Source organism: Molossus molossus, unplaced genomic scaffold (assembly GCF_014108415.1).
Source record: "Molossus molossus isolate mMolMol1 unplaced genomic scaffold, mMolMol1.p scaffold_m16_p_7, whole genome shotgun sequence".
In the NCBI taxonomy this organism is placed as follows: Eukaryota; Metazoa; Chordata; class Mammalia; order Chiroptera; family Molossidae; genus Molossus; species Molossus molossus.
The window spans coordinates 79,767,562-79,789,976 of NW_023425401.1; the positions used below are offsets into that span (position 1 = coordinate 79,767,562).

The window sequence follows — 22,415 nt, forward strand, 5'->3', positions numbered from 1 at the left end:
TCCCCCACCACACTCTCTTCTGGAAATTGTCAGTCTGTACCCCACTTCCATGTCTCTGGGACTACCCCATTCCTCAGACTGTTATGTTCATTATATTCCACAAATAAGTGAGATCATATGATACTTGTCTTTCTCTATTTGGCTTGTTTCACTTAGAATGATAATTTCCAGGTACCTTCATGTAGTCTCAAAGGATAAGAGATCTTTCTTTCTTACAGCTGCGTAGTACTTCATTGTGTATATGTACCACTGCTTTTTTATCCATTCATCTACTGATGGACACTTGGGCTGTTTCCAAATCTTAGCTATTTAAATAGTGCTGCTACAAACATGGAGGTACATATATTCTTTCTGACTGGTGTTTCAGGCTTCTTAGGGTTTATTCCTAAAGTGGGATCACTGGGTCAAATGGCAGTTCAATTTTTAATTTTTTGAGGTAACATCATATCGTTTTCCATAGTGGCTGCACCAGTCTGTATTCCCACCAGCAGTGTACTAGGGTCCCCTTTTCTCCACACCCTCGCCAACACTTGTTGTTTGATGATTTGTTGATGGCGGCCATTCTGACAGATGTGAGGTGATACCTCATTGTTGTTTTAATTTGCATCTCTCTCATGATTAGTGATGTTGAAAATTTCTTCATATGTCTCTTAGCCATTTGTATGTCCTGTTTGGAGAGGTGTCTATTTAGTTCCTCTGCCCATTTTTTAATTGGGTTCTTTGTCTTCCTTTTGTGGAGTTGTATGAGCACTCTCTATATATTGGAAATTAACCTCTTATCTGATGTATCATTGGCAATGATGTTCTCCCATACAGTGGGTTGCCTTTTCATTTTGATGATTGTTTCTTTTGCTGTGCAGAAGCTTTTTAGTTTGATGTAGTCCCATGTGTTCATTTTTTCCTTTGTTTCTGTTGCCTTAGGTGATGTATCAGTGAAAATTCTGCTGAGTATAATGTCCGAAATTTTGTTGCCTACATTTTTTTCTAGAATTTTTATGGATTCACGGGTCACATTTAAGTCTTTTATCCATTTTGAGTTCATTTTTGTGTATATCACCACATTTTTAAATCCTTTAAAAGGAACCCCGTTTGCAAGCAATTTTTATTTCTTCATATCTCCTCCACCCAGTCTTAAGCAACCTTTAGTCTCTAAAATTTCTCTATTCTGGATTTTTCACATAAATAGTACCATACACTATATGGTATCTTTTGTGCCTAAATAAACTTTGAAACTAGAATAAGACAATATCTTTCTTTTGAAAACAGGCTGGCTGTATTTTATGGAACTATAAATAGAACAAGATAAGTATACTTCAGAAGTTCATAGACCAGTAGGAGAAAGAGACATATCAATGAAGAATGTAACCTGATAGAAAAAGAAAGAGGAGTTTAGTTGTAGAAGGAGAAAGCATGGGACTTGATCTGGGTTTGCCTAATGTAAGGAATAACCTCCAGAGAAAGCATAAGGCCAATGCCCCACAATGGAATAATTCACTCTGGAATCCCAGTGGTGACAAGGGTGAAAATTATGGTCTCATAGGTATTTTTAATTAAGAACATTAAAGCTGCCAGTAGGGAGAAAGTTAAGTTGATGGGAAGGAGTGGGAGATTGAGGAGTAAATGGTCACTGGATTATTGAGCAAAGAAAATGAAATAAATATAAGGTACCTAACAAAGCATCTGGTGAAAATTAGCCATTTAGTAGCTACTAGCTTGTTTCCATTACCTTTTTGTATGATTATATTAATTTTATTTTTTAATTATAGTTTACATTCAATATTATTTTGTATTAGTTTCAGATATACAGCAAAGTGATTAGACAATCACATACTTTAAAGTGTTCCCCCAATATTTCCAGTACTCACCTGGCACTATATTTAGTTATTATGTTATTTACTACATTCCCTATGCTGTACTTTACATTCTTATGACTATTTTATAACTGCTATTTGTACTTCTTAATCCCTTCACCTTTTTCACTCAGTCTCCTAACCCCACTCTCCTCTGGCAACCATTAGTCTGTTCTACTATCTTTTGAGGTGGAGAATACTTCTAGAAAGCATGATGTAAGATAAACATATTAGTTCTTGTTAGTGAGTGACTCTTGTGGAAACAAGGTACAGGTGAGTGTAATTAAGAAGGAGAGCCATGAAGCAAAAAAAATCATCAATAGGAATTTTGATGTTGAAAACGGTAGTTATAAGAGAAAGTTATAAAAATGGTCATCAATAAATATGGTAGCTGGTAATCCAATCAACCAAAATTGGGGTATTCTGTGAAAGAAAGCAGATGGCATGAGACCCTGAAGTTTTGGAATGTAAGCTTTGGTTCCTTATTCGAGAATGGCAATGGGGTTGATAGGTAATTCCAGTTTATATGTTCCTTTCAGATCTCAAAACAGTACTTATGTGATTACCATATGCCCAACACTGTTCACTGGTGGGAGCAAGGTGGGTACAAAATCAAAACTTTATGATCCCTTTCCTCAAAGAACTTACAGGCTGGTTGGAGGAAAACATACATAAAGAAACCATTTCAATATAATATAGCAAGTGTTGGGAAAGAGATACTTTTAGGGCACCATGAAAGCTTGGATGAGGGCTTTTAACGTGCCTGGACAATTCAGTGAAGCTTTCTGCAAAAATTGACACATTGAAGGATGAGTACGAATGGAAAAGGTATTCTGGACAGAGGAAAATGTGTGAGCAGAAAAACAAGACATAAAACCACTTGTTTAATGCAGGGAACCACAAGTCTCTTGATAGAAGCAGAGTATAAGTAGGGACAGTGAGTGGGGAAGAATGAACCCGGAGGGCTCTGTCTTGGGAACCTTTTATACCAGTCCTCAGGGATTTGATCTTAGAGAGATTTAATTAGGGGAATGAAGCAATCAGCTTTGCATTTTAGATATATCACTTTGGTCATGATATGAGATGCAGAATTAAAGTGGGCATGATTTGAAGCATTGTGGGATAGCAGAAAGAACACAGATTTTGAAATCTGACCAAGCTGGTTTACTAAAGAAAGTTACTTACCCTTGCTGAATACTGAGTTTTATCCTCTGCAATATGCGGATAATATTACCTACTTTGTAGGGTTTTCTGTATGTTTCTGGCACATGGAAGGTATTATTATTAGAAATAGTAGTACTATTTGCTACTCTGACTAGAAGGAGGGACACTAAGAGAAAGCTATTTTACTAATCCAGATAATGGTCATGATGGACAAGAAGAGAAAATTTAGGAATATAAGGAAAGTAATATCTATGTATTAATATTTGTATTTATAGGAAAGGGACCAGGAAAAACGGACCTTCAGGGAAGAGTTAGTTTTTTTCCTGAAGAGATTGAAAGAGAAGAGAAATGAGTGTAAGATTAAGGATTCCTTCCATAACAGGAATTGGAAAGAGGAATAGGTAGAAATGCTATGGGTTTAGGAAAGAAGGATATGGATCTTAACTACCTAAAAATGAGATATTGCATCAGGGCAGAAGGAGCACAGGTCAAACTAACAAAGTGCCAGTGGAGAACACCCCTAATGGGCTTTAATAAAAAATTAATACTGGTGATGACCTCCATTTTGCAAAATATCAGATAAAACACTTAGTTTTTTATTTCTAACTATCCTTGAGCTCCTGCTGTTTTCTGGCCTGCTGACTTTGGCAACTGATTTAGATCTTTTCAGCATCTTATGATAGGCAAAAACACTCAGCAGTTCCTAAAATTCCTATACTTTAAACTGGCAAATGTAGTGAGTACAAAGAGTACAATGCTGTTCTCTTCTCTTTTCTGAATGTTTCCTATATGTTGTTATCTTATCAAACTACATGGTAAATTCCTTGAGAACAGCCATTCTAAAAATTTTATTTTGGCATACTTCAACTAGCACATTGATACGCAGAAGGGTAAATTCTTATCCTATGACTGTTTCAGAAATATTTTGAAGTAGGCATGTCAGTTGCAAGAATTTTGCTCAGAAAATGTTCTTTTCTGAGCCTCACGGTCTAGGAGTTTGAGGAGACAATCACATGATGCATGTTATTGCGGGGAGTGACAAATAAAAGTAATCAAAAGTGCTCAACTATGTTAACAATCAGAATCAAGTTTCCTCTAGTTTCAGTGATTTTCAGTTTCCAATTTTTGTATTTTTATTGTTGTAATTGTTAAACAAGTGAAAAAGGCCAGTGAGAACCTTCCAAAATGAAAGTTTTATTTTTTAAATGTGGAGAAGTTCTGAGCACAGGAACACAAAATACCTACAGCTGTTGCCAGTAGAAGAATCCCTCGCATTCTGTGTGGCCCCATCACCAATACAAGTATTCATGACTCAATGTTTTTATTTTGACTGCCAAAGTTGATCTGTTTCTTAATGTACCACATCTATACTTGGAACTGGAGATGAGAACAGAATATTTTCTTCCTCAGTTTTGTGTTTTTGTTCAGCCCTAATATCTACAAAGCACTTGCGTATGTAATGATGCTTGGTGTCATAGGAGTAGGCAAGTAGGTGTAAATTTGGAGAGGAAAAGCACTCACAACATATTTCAAATAGTTTTCTGATTTTAGTTTGTTGAAAGCTATTTACTCAGTGGGATAGCTCAAAGACTTCATCACAGGAAAGAGCCTGGAGAAAGTTCTGTGCTGACAGAATAACTTGCAATGTGCAAACATGAGTGAGCACGTCATATGCCGATTCTTCACCTTCAGCCCTCTTGTTCTAGGAACATCTCCATGTCTTGCTTATATCTCCTTGTTTGGATCTAGACTAAGTAGAATGGATTCCCAGGCAAATTGATAATTAGTTTTTAAATGCCATTTTGTACCCCTGTGCCCATGAACTTATTCTCTCTTTCTCTTTTTTTCCTTTCCACATACCCAAACTATCCTTAGAACATTTGTAGTTTTTGTAACTAGCACTGGAGACTTTGCTAGTTTCAAAAGAGAAATCAGTATAATTAGACCTTCGTTAACTTACTTATCTCTTAAGGAGATGATAATTATACTTTCTTATTGAAAGAGTGACAGACTTCACTGTTCTCTTGCCTTTTTTATTCCCAGAATACTACCTCTTTTGCACTTCACTGATTCCTCATCCACAGCCCCACAGCTGACAGAAAGAAAATTCTAGGCAGGTCAATGTTTGGATAATGAGTAATTGGACTGTCTTTATTCAGCCAGTCAGTTTCTTGTGAAAGTACCTGGGTTTGGAGAAGTAATTAGCTTTTATAATATTGCACAGTGAGATGGGGGGATTGTGAGAAGAGGTCAGGGGCTTAGAATATTTCATTGTTTTCCACAAAGTTGTTGGGATCCTTTTGTAACCACAAAATGGTTGCATGAAGTATTTGTATGACAGTCATTACATAGTCATTGTAATAAAACCATTTACTGTGTAAGTTGAAGAACTAAAATTTGTATGCTGTTTATTTCACCACTGCTTGGCAGTTTTCATATTTAAGACACCAGAAGAAAAAATTGGGAGGGAAGTTGGCAAGAAGTTACTAAAAGGAAAAAAAAAAAAAAACTTGGGAGGGATACTGGCAAGAAGTATGAAAACTTGGGAGGGAAGTAAGCAAAGAAATGAGTTCACGACTCTTCTGGAAAATAAGTTTCATCATACAGATATGAAAAGACTAATTAAATTAAATTTTTACCTCTGGATTTCCAGATATGGTCAAAACTAACCTGCATTGAACATAGTTTTTCACCTTCAGATGGTCATTCTATCATTGTAGGAGAATTCAGGAATGCTCAGTTGGGAGATCAGTAAATAAAACGGTGCCATAGGAATCAACATTTGCATTCAATGATAGCCACGACAGTGGACATCTAAAACAGATATTTGAAACACATTGAACTTTGTCCCCTTAATCAGAATAAACCACACTAAGTGACTGCACCTTGAACTGCCAGTAATTTGCTACTGATTGATAATTAAGTTTGAAAGCATTGCCATTTATTTACTGTAATATGAAGCAAGTACACTTTTTTTATAAGACTATTGAACTGGAACCAAACAGAAATAGCTTGGTGTTTCCTGAACAGAACTGTTATTTCACTTCATTTGAACCTTGGAAGGTAAAAAATAAATAGTAGCTAACATCTATTGAGAGAGCACATCAGCACTGCTGCACTAAGCACTCTGCACCATTGGTACATTGAATTCTCACCTTCTAGTTATCTGGTTACATCCTTGCCTAGAGTTTGCAGTCAAAAGGAATATGTGCTAAATTTTCAAAGTATGAACTAGGTTTTAGGAATTAAAATTACAATTATGGAACTAATTATTAGCTTAACAAATGAGAATTCTTATATCTCTAAAACCAAAATTGCCCTAAGACTCTCTCTCTTAGTAAGTTTAGGCAAGTCAACAGAACAGTAGTATACAAATTTAATTACAACTAGATCCAGCTGTTTCATGAAAAGATAACAAAATTAATATATTTAAGCCACGCCTTCATGTAAAAAAAAATAGTTGTTTTCCAAAGGTAAAAGGCATACCGTGTCATTATATATATGCCTAGTGTTTCATCCCTTTGGAAGAACTAGGATTCTGGGCCTTACACTCTTGGAGTGTTCCATTTTTTAATGATGACTAAATAAGATCAAGAGAAGATTTTACATTTGTATTTTAATAGAACCTTAGAACTTAGTAATGTTCATAAAGACCTTTCCAAGAAGGGAAACTTTTCCCCCTGCCTAAAATTTCGGAGTGTAAATGTTCTCGAAACAAAATAGCTCTTGACATGGCAATTGTATTATCATTCATATTTTGCAAAACCAAGTCTACAATACTTAATTTTTATTTAGGAGGTTTAGTTACCCTCAAAGTTAATAAATTAAAAATTTGATTTTAACAAATATTTGTTAAGTTCTTACTATGGACACAGTACTGTGTTAAGCACTCTGTATGCTGTCTGCAAGTATAACGAGGGTCCCTGTCTGCAGTGAACTTTTGACTTACAGATATTTTTGGCTAAAAGGTATTTAAATATATTTATTTAATACATATTTATGAGTGTAAACATTGAACTAAGGGCTTTGCCAAACTTGGGAATTATTAATAAACAAGACAAAATCTCTGTCCTCAAGGAGCTTTTATTCTAGTGGAGATGAACAAGTAAAAACCAGTACAATTTGGTATGTTCTATGAAATTGGTCAATATAGAATCCTTATTTGAGTACATTGAAGTGACATTTAATATGGACTTAAAGGTCAGACAAGGTATTCCTGGAGGAAGTGACATCTAAGGTAAGAGATGATGAATGAGTAAGAATCATTTGAGTGAAGAATAGGGGCAACATTCCGGAAAGAGAACAGAATATAGAAGACCTGGAGCCAAGAGAGAACATTGTATATTCAAAGAGCTACAGTCCATGAGGCTGAGATGGAGAATAAAATGAGCCTGGAGCCAAGAGACAACATAGCACTTTCGTGGGAACTCGAGGCAATACAGCAGGCTGGGGTCTGGAAAGGAGGAGGCATATGGTGAGAACTAAATGGGGAGATGACTGTCAGATCATGGTTTCCGTCTCCCCACTTGCCGTCAATAAAAAAATATCCAAAGATGCAGAAAAAATAGCCAAAGATGCACTTTCATGTTTCATGTAACTGGTAAAATCCAGTTTTTATACAGCACTAGTGTAATATGCAAACTGGAGGGGGATAATGGAGACTTTGTGTTTAGAAGTTTATTAAATTCTTCACATCTTAAAGAATAAGAGGTGAAAGTTTGAGACTTGTTTGAGATCACCTGTCTCACGGCATCCTTTAGAACCACCTGTAATCCAGCTGAATGGAAGTCCTACAACTACAACATTAAAGAAGCAGCCACACAGAGACTGGTAGGAGGGATGGAGGCATGGTAGGGCTGGTCTCACACCCACGTGCCGCAGATAAAAGGAGGACACCTTGGCTGTGAACGTCCTCCCTGAGGAGTGAGGGGTCCCTGTCAAACACCAGGCTGCAAGCTTAGGGTTCCAGGGCCAGGAAGAGAAGTCCCCATAACTTCAGGCTGTAAAACCAGTGAGAACTGAGGCTGAGGGAGGCTGAGGCTTCTGGAGTCCCAGGCAGCTCCTTTTTTTTTTTTTTTTTTATCCTCACCCGAGGACATTTTTCCATTTTTTGTACAGATAGAGTGGGAGGGAGAGAGAGGAAGGGAGAGAGAGAGAGAAACATCGACATGAAGGGACACATCGAGTGGCTGCCACCCGCACGACCAACCAGGGCCGGGGACAAAGTGCAACCGAGGTACACGCCCTTAGCGGGAACTGAACCCGGGTCTCTCCGGACCACAGGCCGACGCTCTAACCGCTGAGCCATACCGGCCAGGGCCAGGCAGCTCCTTTTAAAGGGTCCATGCACAAACTGGGATCCACTCCCTCTGAGCTCCAGCACAGAGGGCAGGCAACTTGAAAGGCACCAGAGACATAGGGGGAAGAACTGAGTTGTTTGGCATCGGGGCAAGAACTGGAGGGGCAGCTTTCTCCTGGACAGATGTGCTCTCAGAGGCCTTTGTTCCTTTGGTGAGCCCTTCCCCGACAGTGCAGGCAGAAGGCCACCTTATCTGGGAGTCCAGCAACCTGGCTCAGACTGTTTGCCCTGCCCTGGTGATTCCCTGAGGCCCTCAAACATCCAGCTTTCAGGCCCACCCAAACTGTTCCCAGTGGCTTTACCATAGGAATGGCCTATCTTGGCTCCTGTTTCAGCATTTCCTAAATGCTCTCAAAAAGCAGCATCTGGCCTCAGCAAGCCCCATTACTCTCACTAAGTGGCTCCAGGCCTGGCACTAGAAGCAGCCAGCCTTGGTTCACAGCTTGGCTTTGTCTGGTCACCTCCAAGCTCAGCACAAGACGCAGCCATCTGCAGATCACTTTGTAGTTTATGCCTGGTGGCCCCAGGTAGAACACAGGCAGAGGCTGACCTTGTTCCAGAGCCAGCACACCCAGTGGACAGCTTCATACCATATTGAAGCACTACCACCCAACCACCTCTACAAGTGACACACTCAAGGAATGGACTTGGGGTACCAGAGCCCTGCTGAAGTAAGTCTTGCTCTGTGTGGTGGGCCCCTGCACAGCTGATCATCCAAGGTGTCAGAGGTTGGTGGTCAGTGGGCGCAGCTGATCAGCCTGAGTAAATCTCTCCCATTGACGTGCCAACAGTTATCAAGACTCTGTTACAACAGAATGGTATAAAGTCCACATGGGGAGTGCATTTTGAGTTGGTAGATTCAGCAGAGATAGCTAAGGAATTAGTAGCTTCTTATATGCAAATTCTTAGACCATATGAATCAAAATAATCTGGTATGCTTTTAAAAACTAGATTTATGCTATGACAGGTTTGACTCAGTGGTTAGAGCATTGGCCAGTGGACCAAAGAGCTGCAGGTTTGATTTTGCTCAAGGGCACATACCTCGGTTGCGGTTCATCCCCTGGGGGAGGCAGCCAATCTCATGTGTCTCTCTCACATCAATGTTTCTCTCTCTCTCTCTCTCCCTCCCTCCCACTCTATCTGAAGATAAATAGGGAAGTGTCTTTGGGTGAGGATTAATAATAATAATAATAATAATAATAATAATAGATTTATAAGGGTTATTTCAGAGAATTTGAAATCTGGAGTCCAGAAATCTAGTTGAACAAGTCTAATGTAAAGCCAGAATAAGATAAATGAGATTGTTTATTTGTTTCAAGTTTCTTTTTTGACTTTACTTCCTTGGGAACATTTAACCAAAGACACCTTAAATTACTGAATTTTACAGTTATTTCTTTTTTTTTAAATTTTATTTATTTATTTATTAGTTAATTTTTGTTACACATGATTCTCCTTTTCCCCCCACTGATTCCCCCCTCCCCCTCCCTCCCTCCCCATTCCCCAGTTTGTTGTCCATGTCCACTGTTCATGTATACATGTATATAAGTTCTGTGGATTTGTGGAATATAATGAACATAACAGTCTGAGGAAGGGGGTAGTCCCAGAGACACGGAAGTGGGATATAGTTATTTCTTTAAAAATGCTCAGGTTATTAGTTTTAAAATATAAATACAGACTTATACACATACATAAATAGACACTAAACAGTCATAGGTTTTCAACAGAATTGCATATATTCTCACAAGTTAATACATAAAACTATATATATGTGTGTATATACATGAATATTAAATAATACTTTAATATAGGTGTCAAAAAGTGTAATATTTATTGTAATAGTGCTTTTTGTACTTTTGTAGCTATAAAATATTGAAATTTAAGTTTTCTGCTATAAATTTGGTCAGTACCAAAGCTCAGTGAAGGAAGACCTTTATTTTCCAAGTTGACAATAAGTTCTCACTTATATGCTTTCTAGCAAGGATTAATCATTAGCCAATATTTCTATATACAGTTATTTGTAATCAAGTGTGACTTAGGTCAACAAATTATATTTCTTAATAAAAGAGAACTCCAATTTTTAATTTATGGATTCATTCATGTATCTTTCCTGCTGTAGAAATTAACCTCCATGGATATATATCATACTGAGGTACAGAGATCTTTTAAGATAACACATCCACATTTACAACAGCTATGTGCAAAAATGGTTAATTCATTTTTTCTCTCTACAGTACTCTCTAGGCTTTCTCACTTCTCTCCTTTCCTTCCTCCCTTCTCCCCTCTTCTTCCCTCTGTTCCCCCAACACTTCTCTTCTCTTCTTCTTGCCCATTTCCTTGTGCATAAAGCACAATTCAAGTGTTTAGTAATTATTAAACATTAATAACAATGGCATTAACTCTCTAATGATTCACTGTTAAAGGCATGCTTTATTTAATAGCATTAACTCTAAAGTTCATGTTGTCCCAACCCAAGCTTTTCTCCCTCCTCCCTTACCACAAGCAGCTATATTGTTAAGGTTGTTTTAAAGAGTGATAAGGTAGCCATAAAACAAAATTTATGGCATTTACCTATCTACAAAGTCACAGGAAGTTCAAATGTACTCAGCAAATATTGCAAAATCACACCGGACTATTAAACATAACACTCTAAAGTTCTTTAAAGTCCCCCCTCCCCCCTTTTCTTCCCAATATACTAACACCTTATATCATTCCTCTGTTGTATGTTCAAGTCTGAGTTAATGAGCTTTATACTAGAAGTTCTTTAACAACTCCTGGTTTGTCTGGCTTAGTTGAATATATTAGAGTGATGAAGTTAAGTGCATTTAAAAAAGTAAAATGATAAACACTTGTATGAAAAGTGCATATATCACATGGATATATTATATAATTCTTACTAATGAAGTAAAAGTTAATCTTTATTACATACTTATTGTAACACTACTTTGACCTTTTTTGGTATTCTTTATCTAAGTATTTTCAAGTGCTTTACAGTCTCAGTGCTTTACAGTCTCAGGTAAACCTAATGAATTGTATGCACAGAATCCTTTGAAGTTGACATTTGCCTTTCTGATCAGCATATTGTAAAGGAAATCAGTCAAAGAACAAGTTTCTATTTGAGTAGGCATAATAATCACAGGTTAAAATGCAGAATCCTGGGCTTTGTCCTAATTATTCTGAATAAAACTAGGTACAGCATTTTTTAAAAACAATTTTTATTGTGGTAAAATATATGTAACATAAAACTTGACATTTCAGCCACTTTTAAATGTACAATTCAGTAATAAGTATATTCACAATGTTATGCAGCCATTACCACTATTTCCAAAATTTTGATAATCCCAAATAGAAATTCTATACACATTAAGCAACAATTCTCTATTTTTCCTTCCCTATACCCCATGGTACCTTCTAATCTACTTTCTTTCTCAATGAATTTGCCTATTCTAGATATTCCATGTAAGTGGAATAATAAAATATTTGTCCTTTTATAACTGGCTTATTTCACTTAGCACATTTTCAAGGTTTGTCCATGTGTTAAGACATCATTTTTTAAAATAGATAAATAACATTCCATTGTATGTTTATCCACTCTTTTGTTGATGGACACTTGAATAGTTTCCACCTTTTGGTTACTGTGAATAATAATGCTATATGGACAGCAAAGTTACAAGATAACTAAGTTAACATAAAAATTAAGATTATGTCTATATACCAGTAATGAATAATATAAAAAGAAAATTAAGAAAATAATTTGATTTATAATAGCATCGAAAAATCAAATACTTGGGAATAAGTTCAACCAAGGAAATGTAAGATATGTGCACAAAAAACTGTTTTTCCATTGATTAGTGAAAAGGAGGGAGTAAAAGGGAGGGATGGAGGGAGAGAGAAGGAGAAACATTGATGTGAGAGAGGGACACACACATCAATTGGCTGCCTCCTGCAGGACCCCAACCAGAGAGGAACCTGCAACCCAGATACCTGCCCTTGACTGGGAATTGAGCCCACTGGCCAATGCTCTAACCACTGAGCAAGCTGGCCAGGGTATTGCAGCTCTTGCTTTTAGGCTCCTTTTAAAACACATGCTAGCACCAAGTGGGATAATTTTTTTTTAGATTCTAATTTTCACAGAAGCAAAAATCTGCTGTGAAGGCCGAAAACCAACACCCTTAAGATAACTATATTACTAGATTTAAGTGCTCTTAGTAATAAGCAAAGATAAATGTTTAACAGTGTATACAAAACAAAGTGTTTTATGTTAAAGCAAATAGAAAAAGCCAAACACTAATAAAAAAAAGAAGTCTGCAAATGTACAATAAACTAGGTGATCAGAACAAGTGCTCAAATTAGCAACAGAATATAGTATTACTTACACATTGATCTTAAAATAATACACTTACCACAATTCTCTTTAATCTACCTCCACTATTTTGTTTCATTTCAAATCCAATAGCTTCCTATTAATTATAATTTCTGAGATACTTGTTAAATTATCTAAATTTGCACATTTTTTAAAATAAGTGGTTTCAGTCTAGAAAAGAGGCCAAAAACATTGGCTCAGAATATCAAATCTTTTCAGGTACAGGAATGTTTTATTTTCATGCTTTTTAAAAGTGATCGGTCTCACTAGTATCTATTTTATTTTTTTGGTATGTGCCCCTAGCAGGAACTGAACCCAGAACTCTCTGGTCCACAGGCCAATGATCCAGCCGCTGAGCCAAACCAGCCAGGGTTCACTAATATTTATTTTAGATAGAAAACATTTATATGACAACATCCTGTGTTCTTAACTGCATTGTTAGGGGTCTAGACAAATCCTTCTCACCATCATTCTTCCACAAAAACCTGTTTCAGGCAATCACTATTATGAATGTGATATGTACTTTTCCAATTCATTTGAAATAACTTATACTTATATGTATATATACTTATCCATAAACAATATTTAACAGTTTTGTTTGCATGGCTTTAAAATTTACATAAATGGTATCCTTTGTACATGTCATTCTTCAACTTACTTTCTTTGCTTCTATTACCTTTTTGAGGTCTAGCTATGCTACTTATATGTAGAAATTTATTTGATTTTTAAAAACTGCTGTATTGTACTCAAATGTCACATTTTATTTACTCATTTCACTACTAATGAACATTTAGATTGTTCTGATATTATAGCAATAAAAATCTTTGAATATTTCTCCTTGTACATATGCAAGTGTTTCTCTGGTGTAGATATCTGTCTGTTGAATTGTGGTGTGTTAGGATATATATATATTTCTAATTTTACTAGATACTACTAAATTGCACCTTAAAGTAGTTATACCAATTTACACTATCCTCAGCCATTTATTACAGTCCCCATTGACTCACATTTCTGTAAGCTCTTGATTTTTACAGAGACTTTAATTTTTACCATTCTAATTTATAAAAAACCATGTTTCTCTATTTTTCTAATTTGTATTCCCTGATTGATGCTGAGGGTATACATATTTTCATGTTTTCTAGCCATTTTGACTTCATATCCCTTGCCTATTTGGGGGGTAAGGTATTGTGTATTGTGTGCCTTACAGACCACTGTCATAGGGAGCATGATTGAACAAGGGCTCCAGTTGCTGTGTCAAAATCCTTCCCTCACTGAGTTTTCTTGAGACTGCTCCTTCCACAGGCTGCATCTCATGAATGACTAAGTGTGGCAAGGATACAGATTTGTGTTTGGAAGACATGGGACTTATTTATTAACTGATTTTGCTTCATAGACTCCCAGATAGCTTTCCCAAACTTGTTTAGACTTAGGCTGCACAACAGTTTAGTGTTCTCCCATCCAAACGTCCTCTCACCTTCACTCAGGGCCTGGACTTGCATTGAGGTCTGACAACCCTCCCAGCTTTCCCTGTGTCCTTCCCTATTTCCTTTTACACAGATATTTCCTCTAATAAAATCATTTCACATTTAACATTGTTTTAGCATAGGAGGAGAGGTCTTCAAAATTACTTGTAAAAGATCCAAACTGATAGGAAATTGTAGATGTTTTAAGTGTTAGACAAGACTTCATCTTTTAGCAATGCTTTCTTTCATAATATTTTAATGATATGTAAAATACCATATTCTTTTATAGGTATAGTATGTCTAACCAGAAATTATCACAACTACTATCCATATTTAAACCGCCTCCTCCCACAAAGCATATCCCACAAACAAACTTAGAGGAGTTGGATAATTTTTTTGTGTGTTTTTTTTATTTTATCTTTATTGTTGAATGTATTACAGATGTTCCTCATTTTCCCCCGATTGATCCCCTCTTCCCCACTCCCGCTCCTCCTCCTGCCTTTTCCCACACTGTTGTCTGTGTCCATTGGTTATGCATATATGCATATAAGTTCTTTGTTTTATTTCTTCCCACCCCCCAACCCCCTTTCCCTTTAAGGTTTGTCAGTCTAGCAACCAATTTGTACTTCTTAATCCCTCACCTTTTTCACCCATTCCCCCAAACCTCCTCCATCTGTCAACCAACAAAATGTTCTCTGTATCTATGAGATTGTTTCTGTTCTGCCTGTTCATTTTGTTTGTAGATTCAATTGTCGATGGATATGTATTCATTGCCATTTTGTTTGTTCATATTTTTTATCTTTTTCTTCAAAAAGACACTTCAACATTTTATATAATAAGGGTTTGGTGGTGATGAACTCCTTTAACTTTTTCTTGTCTAGGAAACTCTTTTTTTGGCCATCAATTCTAAATGACAGCTTTGCAGGATAGAGTAATCTTGGTTTTAGGTTCTTGCTTTTCATCACTCTGAATATTTCTTGCCACTCCCTTCTGGCCTGCAAAGAAAAAAGTTTCTTTTGAGAAATCAGCTGACAGTCTTTTTTTTTTTTTTTATCCTCACCCGAGGACATTTTTCCATTTTCTACTCAGATGGAGCGGGAAGGAGAGAGAGGAAGAGAGAGAAACATCGATGTGAAAGGGACACATCAAGCGGCCACCACCCGCACAACCCAACCAGGGCTTGGGACAAACTGCAGCCAAGGTACATGCCCTTAGCGGGAACTGAACCCGGGTCTCTGTGGACCACAGGCTGACGCTCTAACCGCTGAGCCAAACCGGCCAGGGCCAGCTGACAGTCTTGTGGGGACTCCCTTGTAGGTAACCAACCACTTTTGTCTTGCTGCTTTTAAGAGTTTCTCTTTGTCTTGAATCTTTTGCATTTTGATAATGATATGTCTTGGTGTGGGCCTCTTGGGGTTCATCTTGTTTGGGACTCTCTGTGCTTCCTTGACTTGTATGTCTGTTTCCTTCACCAAGTTAGGGAAGTTTTCTACCATTATTGTTTCAAGTAGGTTTTCGATTTCTTGTTCTCTCTCTTCTCCTTCGGGCACCCCCAAGATGCAAATGTTGGCACACTTGAAGTTGTTCCAGAGGCTCCTTACACTATCCTCATTGTTTTGGATTTTTTTTTCTTTTTGGTGTTCTGATTGGGTGTTTTTTACTTCCTTATATTCCAAATCAATGGTTTGCTTCTTGGCTTTACCTACTCTACTATTGAATCTGTGTAAATTATTCTTTATTTCAGTTAGTGCCTCCTTCATTTCTGACTGTGCATCCTTCATTTCTGACTGCTCCTTTTTTATGCTCTTGAGGCCCTCACTAAGTTTGCTGAGGTTCTCAATAAATTCATTGAGCATCCTTATAAGCAATATTTTGAACTCAGCATCTGTTAGGTTGCTTATCTCCATTTCACTTAGTTCTTTTCCTGGGGTCTTATTCTGTTTTTTCATTTGGGACCTGTTTCTTTGTCTCCTCATTTTGACTTCCTTCCTGTGTTTGTTTCTATGTATTACTTAATGAGAGGTAGGGGGTTAGCTGAGACCAGATGCTATTTGTTTGAAAAAATTTAGAAAAACCTGAAGCAGGATCCAAGACAGGCCAATCCTATGGTTAAGCAACTGGCAACAGCTTGGGTGGGCCTGAAAGTTGGGTGGGCCTGAAATTTGGGTGGGGCAGGGACTCAGAGAATCACCAGGGCGGGGCAACCAGTGTGAGCCAGGTTGCTGGAGTCCCAGATATGGGGACTGTCTGCCGCCCCAGAGAAGGGCTCATCAAAGGAACAAAGGCCTCTTACAGCACGTCTGTCCAGGAGAAAGGCCCCTCTCTAGCCCTCGCTCCAGTGCCAAACAGCTCAGTTCTTTCCTGTATGTCTCTGGTGCCCCTCCAGCTGCCTCCCCTCCAAGCTTAGGGGGAGTGAGTCCGATAAGTCCCTGCACGGGCCTTTTATGAGAAGCTGCCTGGGGTTCCAGCCTCCTTAGCCTCCTTGAGCCTCAGTTTCCGCTGGTTTTTCCAGCCAGAAGTTATGGAGACTTCTCTACCTGGCACTGGAACCCCGAGCTGGGTGCCTGTTGTGTGATGGGGACCCCTCAGCCCTCAGAGAGGACCTTCCCAGCCGAGGTATCCTCCTGATTTTTTTTTCGCCACATGTAGGTGTGGGACCAACCCATCCGCCTCCACTCCTCCTACTAGTCAGTCTCCATGTGGCTTCTTTAATTCTGTAGTTGTAGGACTTCATTCCGCTTGATATCAGGCAGTTTTGAATGATGGTTGTTCTGTAGTTTAGTTGAAACCTTGATGTGGTTTTGGGAGGATGCGATACCTTTACCTACTGGACCGAAAGTTCAGGAATTGAATAATTTACTAGCAAAATACAAATGATCCAAATTGAAGAAAGAGGCATAGCCCTGGCCACTTTGGCTCAGCGGTTGGAGCGTAGGCCTGCAAACCAGAGAGTCCCAACTTTGGTTCCCGCTAGAGGCACATACCAAAAAAAAAAAGTATAAAAAATATTGAATAGACACTTTACCATTTTGAAGGTAATTCAATGTCTTCTAAAAATGCACCATCATGATATGATTTTGTAGCTGAACTGGATGTAACTTTTAAAGAACATGCATTTCTGATATTATTTAAACTCTACCAAACCATAGAAACAGATGGAAAGCTCTTCAGTTCATTTTCTAAAGCCAAAATAGTCTTAGTACCCAAATCTGAAAAAAGTAATGTGAAAAAGAAAACTATACTTAATTATACTTACGATATTGATATTCAAATAAAAGTTATAAATAAAATATTAATAAAGAGAATCCAGAATAGTATAAAAAAATAAAATGACCAAGCGATTTATGGTAGGAATTTAAGGGTGCTACAATATAAAGAAATATATAAATAAAATATAATTTGTAATATTGAGAAAGAAGAAAACCAAATAAAGGTTTAGTATTTGCTAAAAGTTTTACTTAAAATTTAGCAGTCATTTCAAACAAAAATTTGAAGTACAAATAGAAGGAAACTTCATAAATACAGTAACTTTTAAGCAAACATCTCAAAATAAACATTCTTTAAATGATAAGAAGTTAATGCCATTTGTCTTAAAAAGGAACAATATTAAATGTTCATGGAAACATTGTTCACCTAAAAAAACCCCAAGAGGTTCTAGCAAATAAGCAAAGAAACAAACAGAAAACAAAAGTCTGCTAGAAGTGATAAGGGAATATAAGATAGATGGATTGTAGATAAACATACAAAAATAATTAGCTTTTCTGTATCCTAGCAGCATCTGTCTCGAAATGGAAATAGAAAGTTATTTAATTCACGATAGTAGAAAATTATAAAATAATTAAGGATATTAGAGGGGATGTAAATTGGTGCACCCACTGTGGAAAATAGTGTGGAGGTTCCTCAAAAAATTAAATCCGGCTGGTGTGGCTCAGTGGTTGAGCGTCGACTCATGCACCAAGAGGTCGCCAGTTCAATTCCTGGTCGGGACACATGCCCAGGTTGTGGGCCCAATCCCTAGTGGGGGGCATGAAGGAGGTGGCCAAGCTATCTTCTCTCTCATCGATGTTTCTCTCTCTCTCTCTCTCTCCCTTTCTCTTCCTCTCTCTAAAATTCATATAGGAAAAAAGTTTAAACGAAAATTAAAAACAGAACTACCATATGACCCAGCAATTTCACTTCCAGGTATTTATTTGAAGGAAATGAAATCACTATCTCAAAAAGATATCTGCACCCACAGGTTCATAGCCAAAACATGAAAACAACCTAACTGTTCATCAACAGATGAATTGATAAAGAAAATACATAAATTCAAATATTACTCAGCCATAAAAAAAGGAAATCCTGCCATTTGCAACAACATGGGTAGACCTTGAGGGCATTATGATAAATGAAGAAAGTCAGACAAACACATTCTATATGATCTCACTTATATATGGAATCTAAAAGAGCCTGAACTCATTTAAACAGAGAATAGGTTGATGGTTGCCAGAGGAAAGAGTGGGGTCATCCAAATGCATTTCCTCCATATCATCATTTTTAATATCAGGCCTTTGGTCACCCCAGCTCAGAAGTATTGACAGTAACAGTTCCTTGGAGGACAGTGTTTAGAATGGTTTCGGCCTACTGGAGCTGAGAAAAAGTTTTTAACATAAATGATCACTCTTAGTTTGCCTCCTTTGTGAGTTTAGAGTTTTGTAGTAACTATTTGAAAATTTAAATATAAATAATGTTGGCAGCTCAAGGAGAGATGGTGGATTGTCAAAGAAAAAGGAAGTATGATAGTATGGAAGTGTATTTTTAGTAAAGGGAGAGAGCAGAAGGTAGAAAAGAGTGTCATTTGGGGATGGGACGGGAAAAAGGAGAGAACTTTTTGAATTAAAGAGAGGGTAGTACCTATCTGACTCGTCTCATTTTTCAAATCTCAGGCCAAACCCCATCTCTTTCAGAAAATCTTCTAACATTTTTCTGTCTGTTGTGCACTTCTGTTATCTTTACAATTAATTTGTAAGTTAATAGTGTACTACTTTATCACCTATATTAAAATGGTTAATGAAATATTTTGGATGTTGTTTAGTATTCTCCAGGATTCTGGCTTAGATTTAGAATGACTGGGAGTCAAAGACTATTTCTGATAAATTCTAAACTTTTACAATGTCTAGCATGATTGTTGTCACAGAAACTTCATTAACTAGGAGAGAGGATGACATAACCCATGTGGAGGGAAGTGACAACAGAGGCAGAATGAGAGAGGGAGATGACACAGGAATGAGGTGTTTGGTGGGTGGTGGGTAGAGAAGTATGGAGAGGAGTTGGCTTGTACCCATGGTTACCCACTGAATGTGTTTAGATACTGCAGTGGCAGGGTGTGTGTGTGTGTTCTGTGTTGTGTGTGTGTGTGTGGGGGGGGATATAAGGAGCATTCTTTTAGTTTTTAGTTTCTCGTATTGAGAAGTTTATTCAGTTTTGGAGATTCCTTTTTTAATCCTCAAGGACATTTTGTTCAGATAGAGTGGGAGGGAGAGAGAGAGAAAGAGAGAGAAACATCGACGTGAAAGGGACACATCGAGTGGCTGCCTCCCACATGACCCAACCAGGGCCAGGGACAAACTGCAACCGAGGTATGTGCCCTTAGCAGGAACCGAACCCGGGTCTCTCTACACTGCAGGTCAACGCTCTAACCGCTGAGCCAAACTGGCCAGGGCTGAATTTAACAGTGAATTTAAATTGGAAGGAAGTGCACTTGAGCACATTAATAGCACTTGGGTTTTATATAATGGCCTGTGGATGATATACACACATATTTACATACCCATAAATATACATAGGCTTTACTTTTTTATATTTTCCAATTAGTATATAATGATCATTAGTGGCATTTCAAAAAATTAAACAGTTTATTTCTCAATTTCAGCTATGTTTTAACCAACTGAAATGGATTTGAAATAATTGAGATATCTGCACCCTCACTATTCAAAATTCCACTTTAGTTCAAAACAATATGTGATATATGATTACATTTGAAGAAGAAAGCAACTTTCAAATAAAGATCTGACAGACTAATAATTCCTTTCTTACTTTCTATTTTTTGATAATAGGACATCTCCAAATTTGCAGAGAAAGACAATATAGTTCTTGGAGAAGGTGGAATCACACTGAGTGGAGGGCAGCGAGCAAGAATTTCTTTAGCAAGGTGAATATCTGATTATTGGTCCAGTGAACATTTGCTGTAAATACCATACATGTAAAAATTACAGATATTTTTCTCTCTCTCTTTTTTATATTGTGTTTTAGAATTGAAAAGTGCTTGGGGTCTAATGACTAGCTGGTTAAAAATCAACTTTAAGAACTGTAGATCATATTATAATATGCATATCTGATAAAAATGCATGCCCTTATTTTGGTGTGTGTATATTTGATTACCTCATAGTATGTTTTACAAAGGAAAACTGATATTCTGCATAGCACAAAGAAAGGTACAATGTAAATTTTTGTGAAGTCCATCACAGGGTTCCTTGCTCACCCCCACCCTGCAATGAACACACCTGCTCTAGCCTTCTGTTTATGCTTCTTAGTTTAGATAAACATATATTTTCAAAAATTTTAACATAATTCTCATAATAAGAATAGCAAGGCAAATGGTATCACTTGGCTTAAAGTTGATAATCTTTAAAGAAAAATAAGACAAGCACATCAAACACCATGGTGGGTAGTTCCATTAGTAAAGACATTCTTGGTTTAGCATTATGAGCTGTCAAAAAGAGAAGTACATGCAGTTAATTTTTGTCAAGAAGAAAATTTTCTAGTTAAAATGTCATATTCAGTTTAAAAAATTATTGGTGATATGGGATGTCAAATGTTCCTTCCATTATATTGAACAAAATTCTTCTTACTGTGTTGCCAAAGTTATTATCACATCGACTTACTGATATGTTGGCTCCTTTCTCTTTTTTTCCTACTTTTAATAGCTGGGTCAGAAAACTAACTCACTGAGCACCTGCAGTTACCTAGTAATATCCTACACAGGATGTATGTGTGCGTGCATGAGTGCATGCGTGTACTTTTACTTAGTCCTCCTATCACCCTGGAAAGATAGGATTGTTCTCCCACTTTATGGAAGATATCATGAGATAATTGAAGCTGTTAGATATTAACTTGCCAAAAGCTATATTGAGAAATGGTGGAGTTATAATTTGAACTAGATCCTCTCAATTTTACATTAAATTGTGCCTTGATTTTGGGATTACACTTTGAAGAAATAAATCAGTAGATATGGACACAGAAAAGATAATGGCTTCTAAATAAATGGGAGTTGATTAATTAACCTATGAACTGAAGTAGAACTTACCTTAAACATTCTATTTTACACTTAGGTAAGATATGTTATATGGCTTCTAGACATTCAACATACAATTGAGTTTGTATTTAGTAGTTTAATATTTGGTTTTATTGTAAGGTGCACACAGTTGCAAGTACTACTGAAAATAATTTTTATTCTTATTGGAATGTGTCATATATTGTTTAATTTTAGATGATGAATATATTATTAACTGTGGTCATAGATGTGAAGGAGAGAGAAGTATGAAGTGGGGAAAGGAAGACCTTGAAGGGTATATTTTGATGGGGCTCTTTTATCTAACTTTTGCATTTTGTCTTCAAAAATAATTCACAATGAAAAGGTTCTTTTTGATTTTACTTTGACTTTTTGCCATTCCTATATTTCTCTTAGAAACCAGTTGATTGAATACATTTTTTATTTTATAGATAGAACCAAGAACTATACATAAACACTGAATTCTATGTGGTTGTGGGAGGGATAAGATTATTAACAACCATACCTGAAAACTTTAAGTGTTATGAAGAAATTATCTAATTCCCATTAATATGGGACTATATATTCATTTTATTACTGTTCTAAGATCAACTTAATTAAGAATTTACTTGCTCATAACATTTTATTTTTTTAACTTAAAACGTCCAATAACATGGGTATACATTTTTACTGTGAATTATTCATTGTTTTCTTGTTTAGAATTTTTATGAATTTGGTACAGAGAGTGATATTATAAGGAGCAAATAGTTTCACATAAGTGCTGCAATTTAGTTGCCATTCTTGATATTTTACAGGATTAAAACAGTCTATTTTATTATTTTTCCCCCACCAAATTGCAAAATCTTTGAAGGCAGGACTGTGTAATTTTTCCCATTGTAATCCCAGTATA

The 22,415-nt window shown here is 36.8% G+C and overlaps 1 protein-coding gene across 1 annotated transcript in view; it reads left to right on the top strand.

Annotated features, from left to right (window-relative positions):
• CFTR (CF transmembrane conductance regulator) overlaps positions 1 to 22,415 on the top strand; it is a 241,327-nt gene that overhangs the window by 82,343 nt on the left and 136,569 nt on the right. The window contains exon 12 of the mRNA XM_036246835.1: positions 20,292 to 20,386. Coding sequence (XP_036102728.1) covers positions 20,292 to 20,386 — 95 coding nt within the window. The remainder of the gene's footprint in view (positions 1 to 20,291; positions 20,387 to 22,415) is intronic.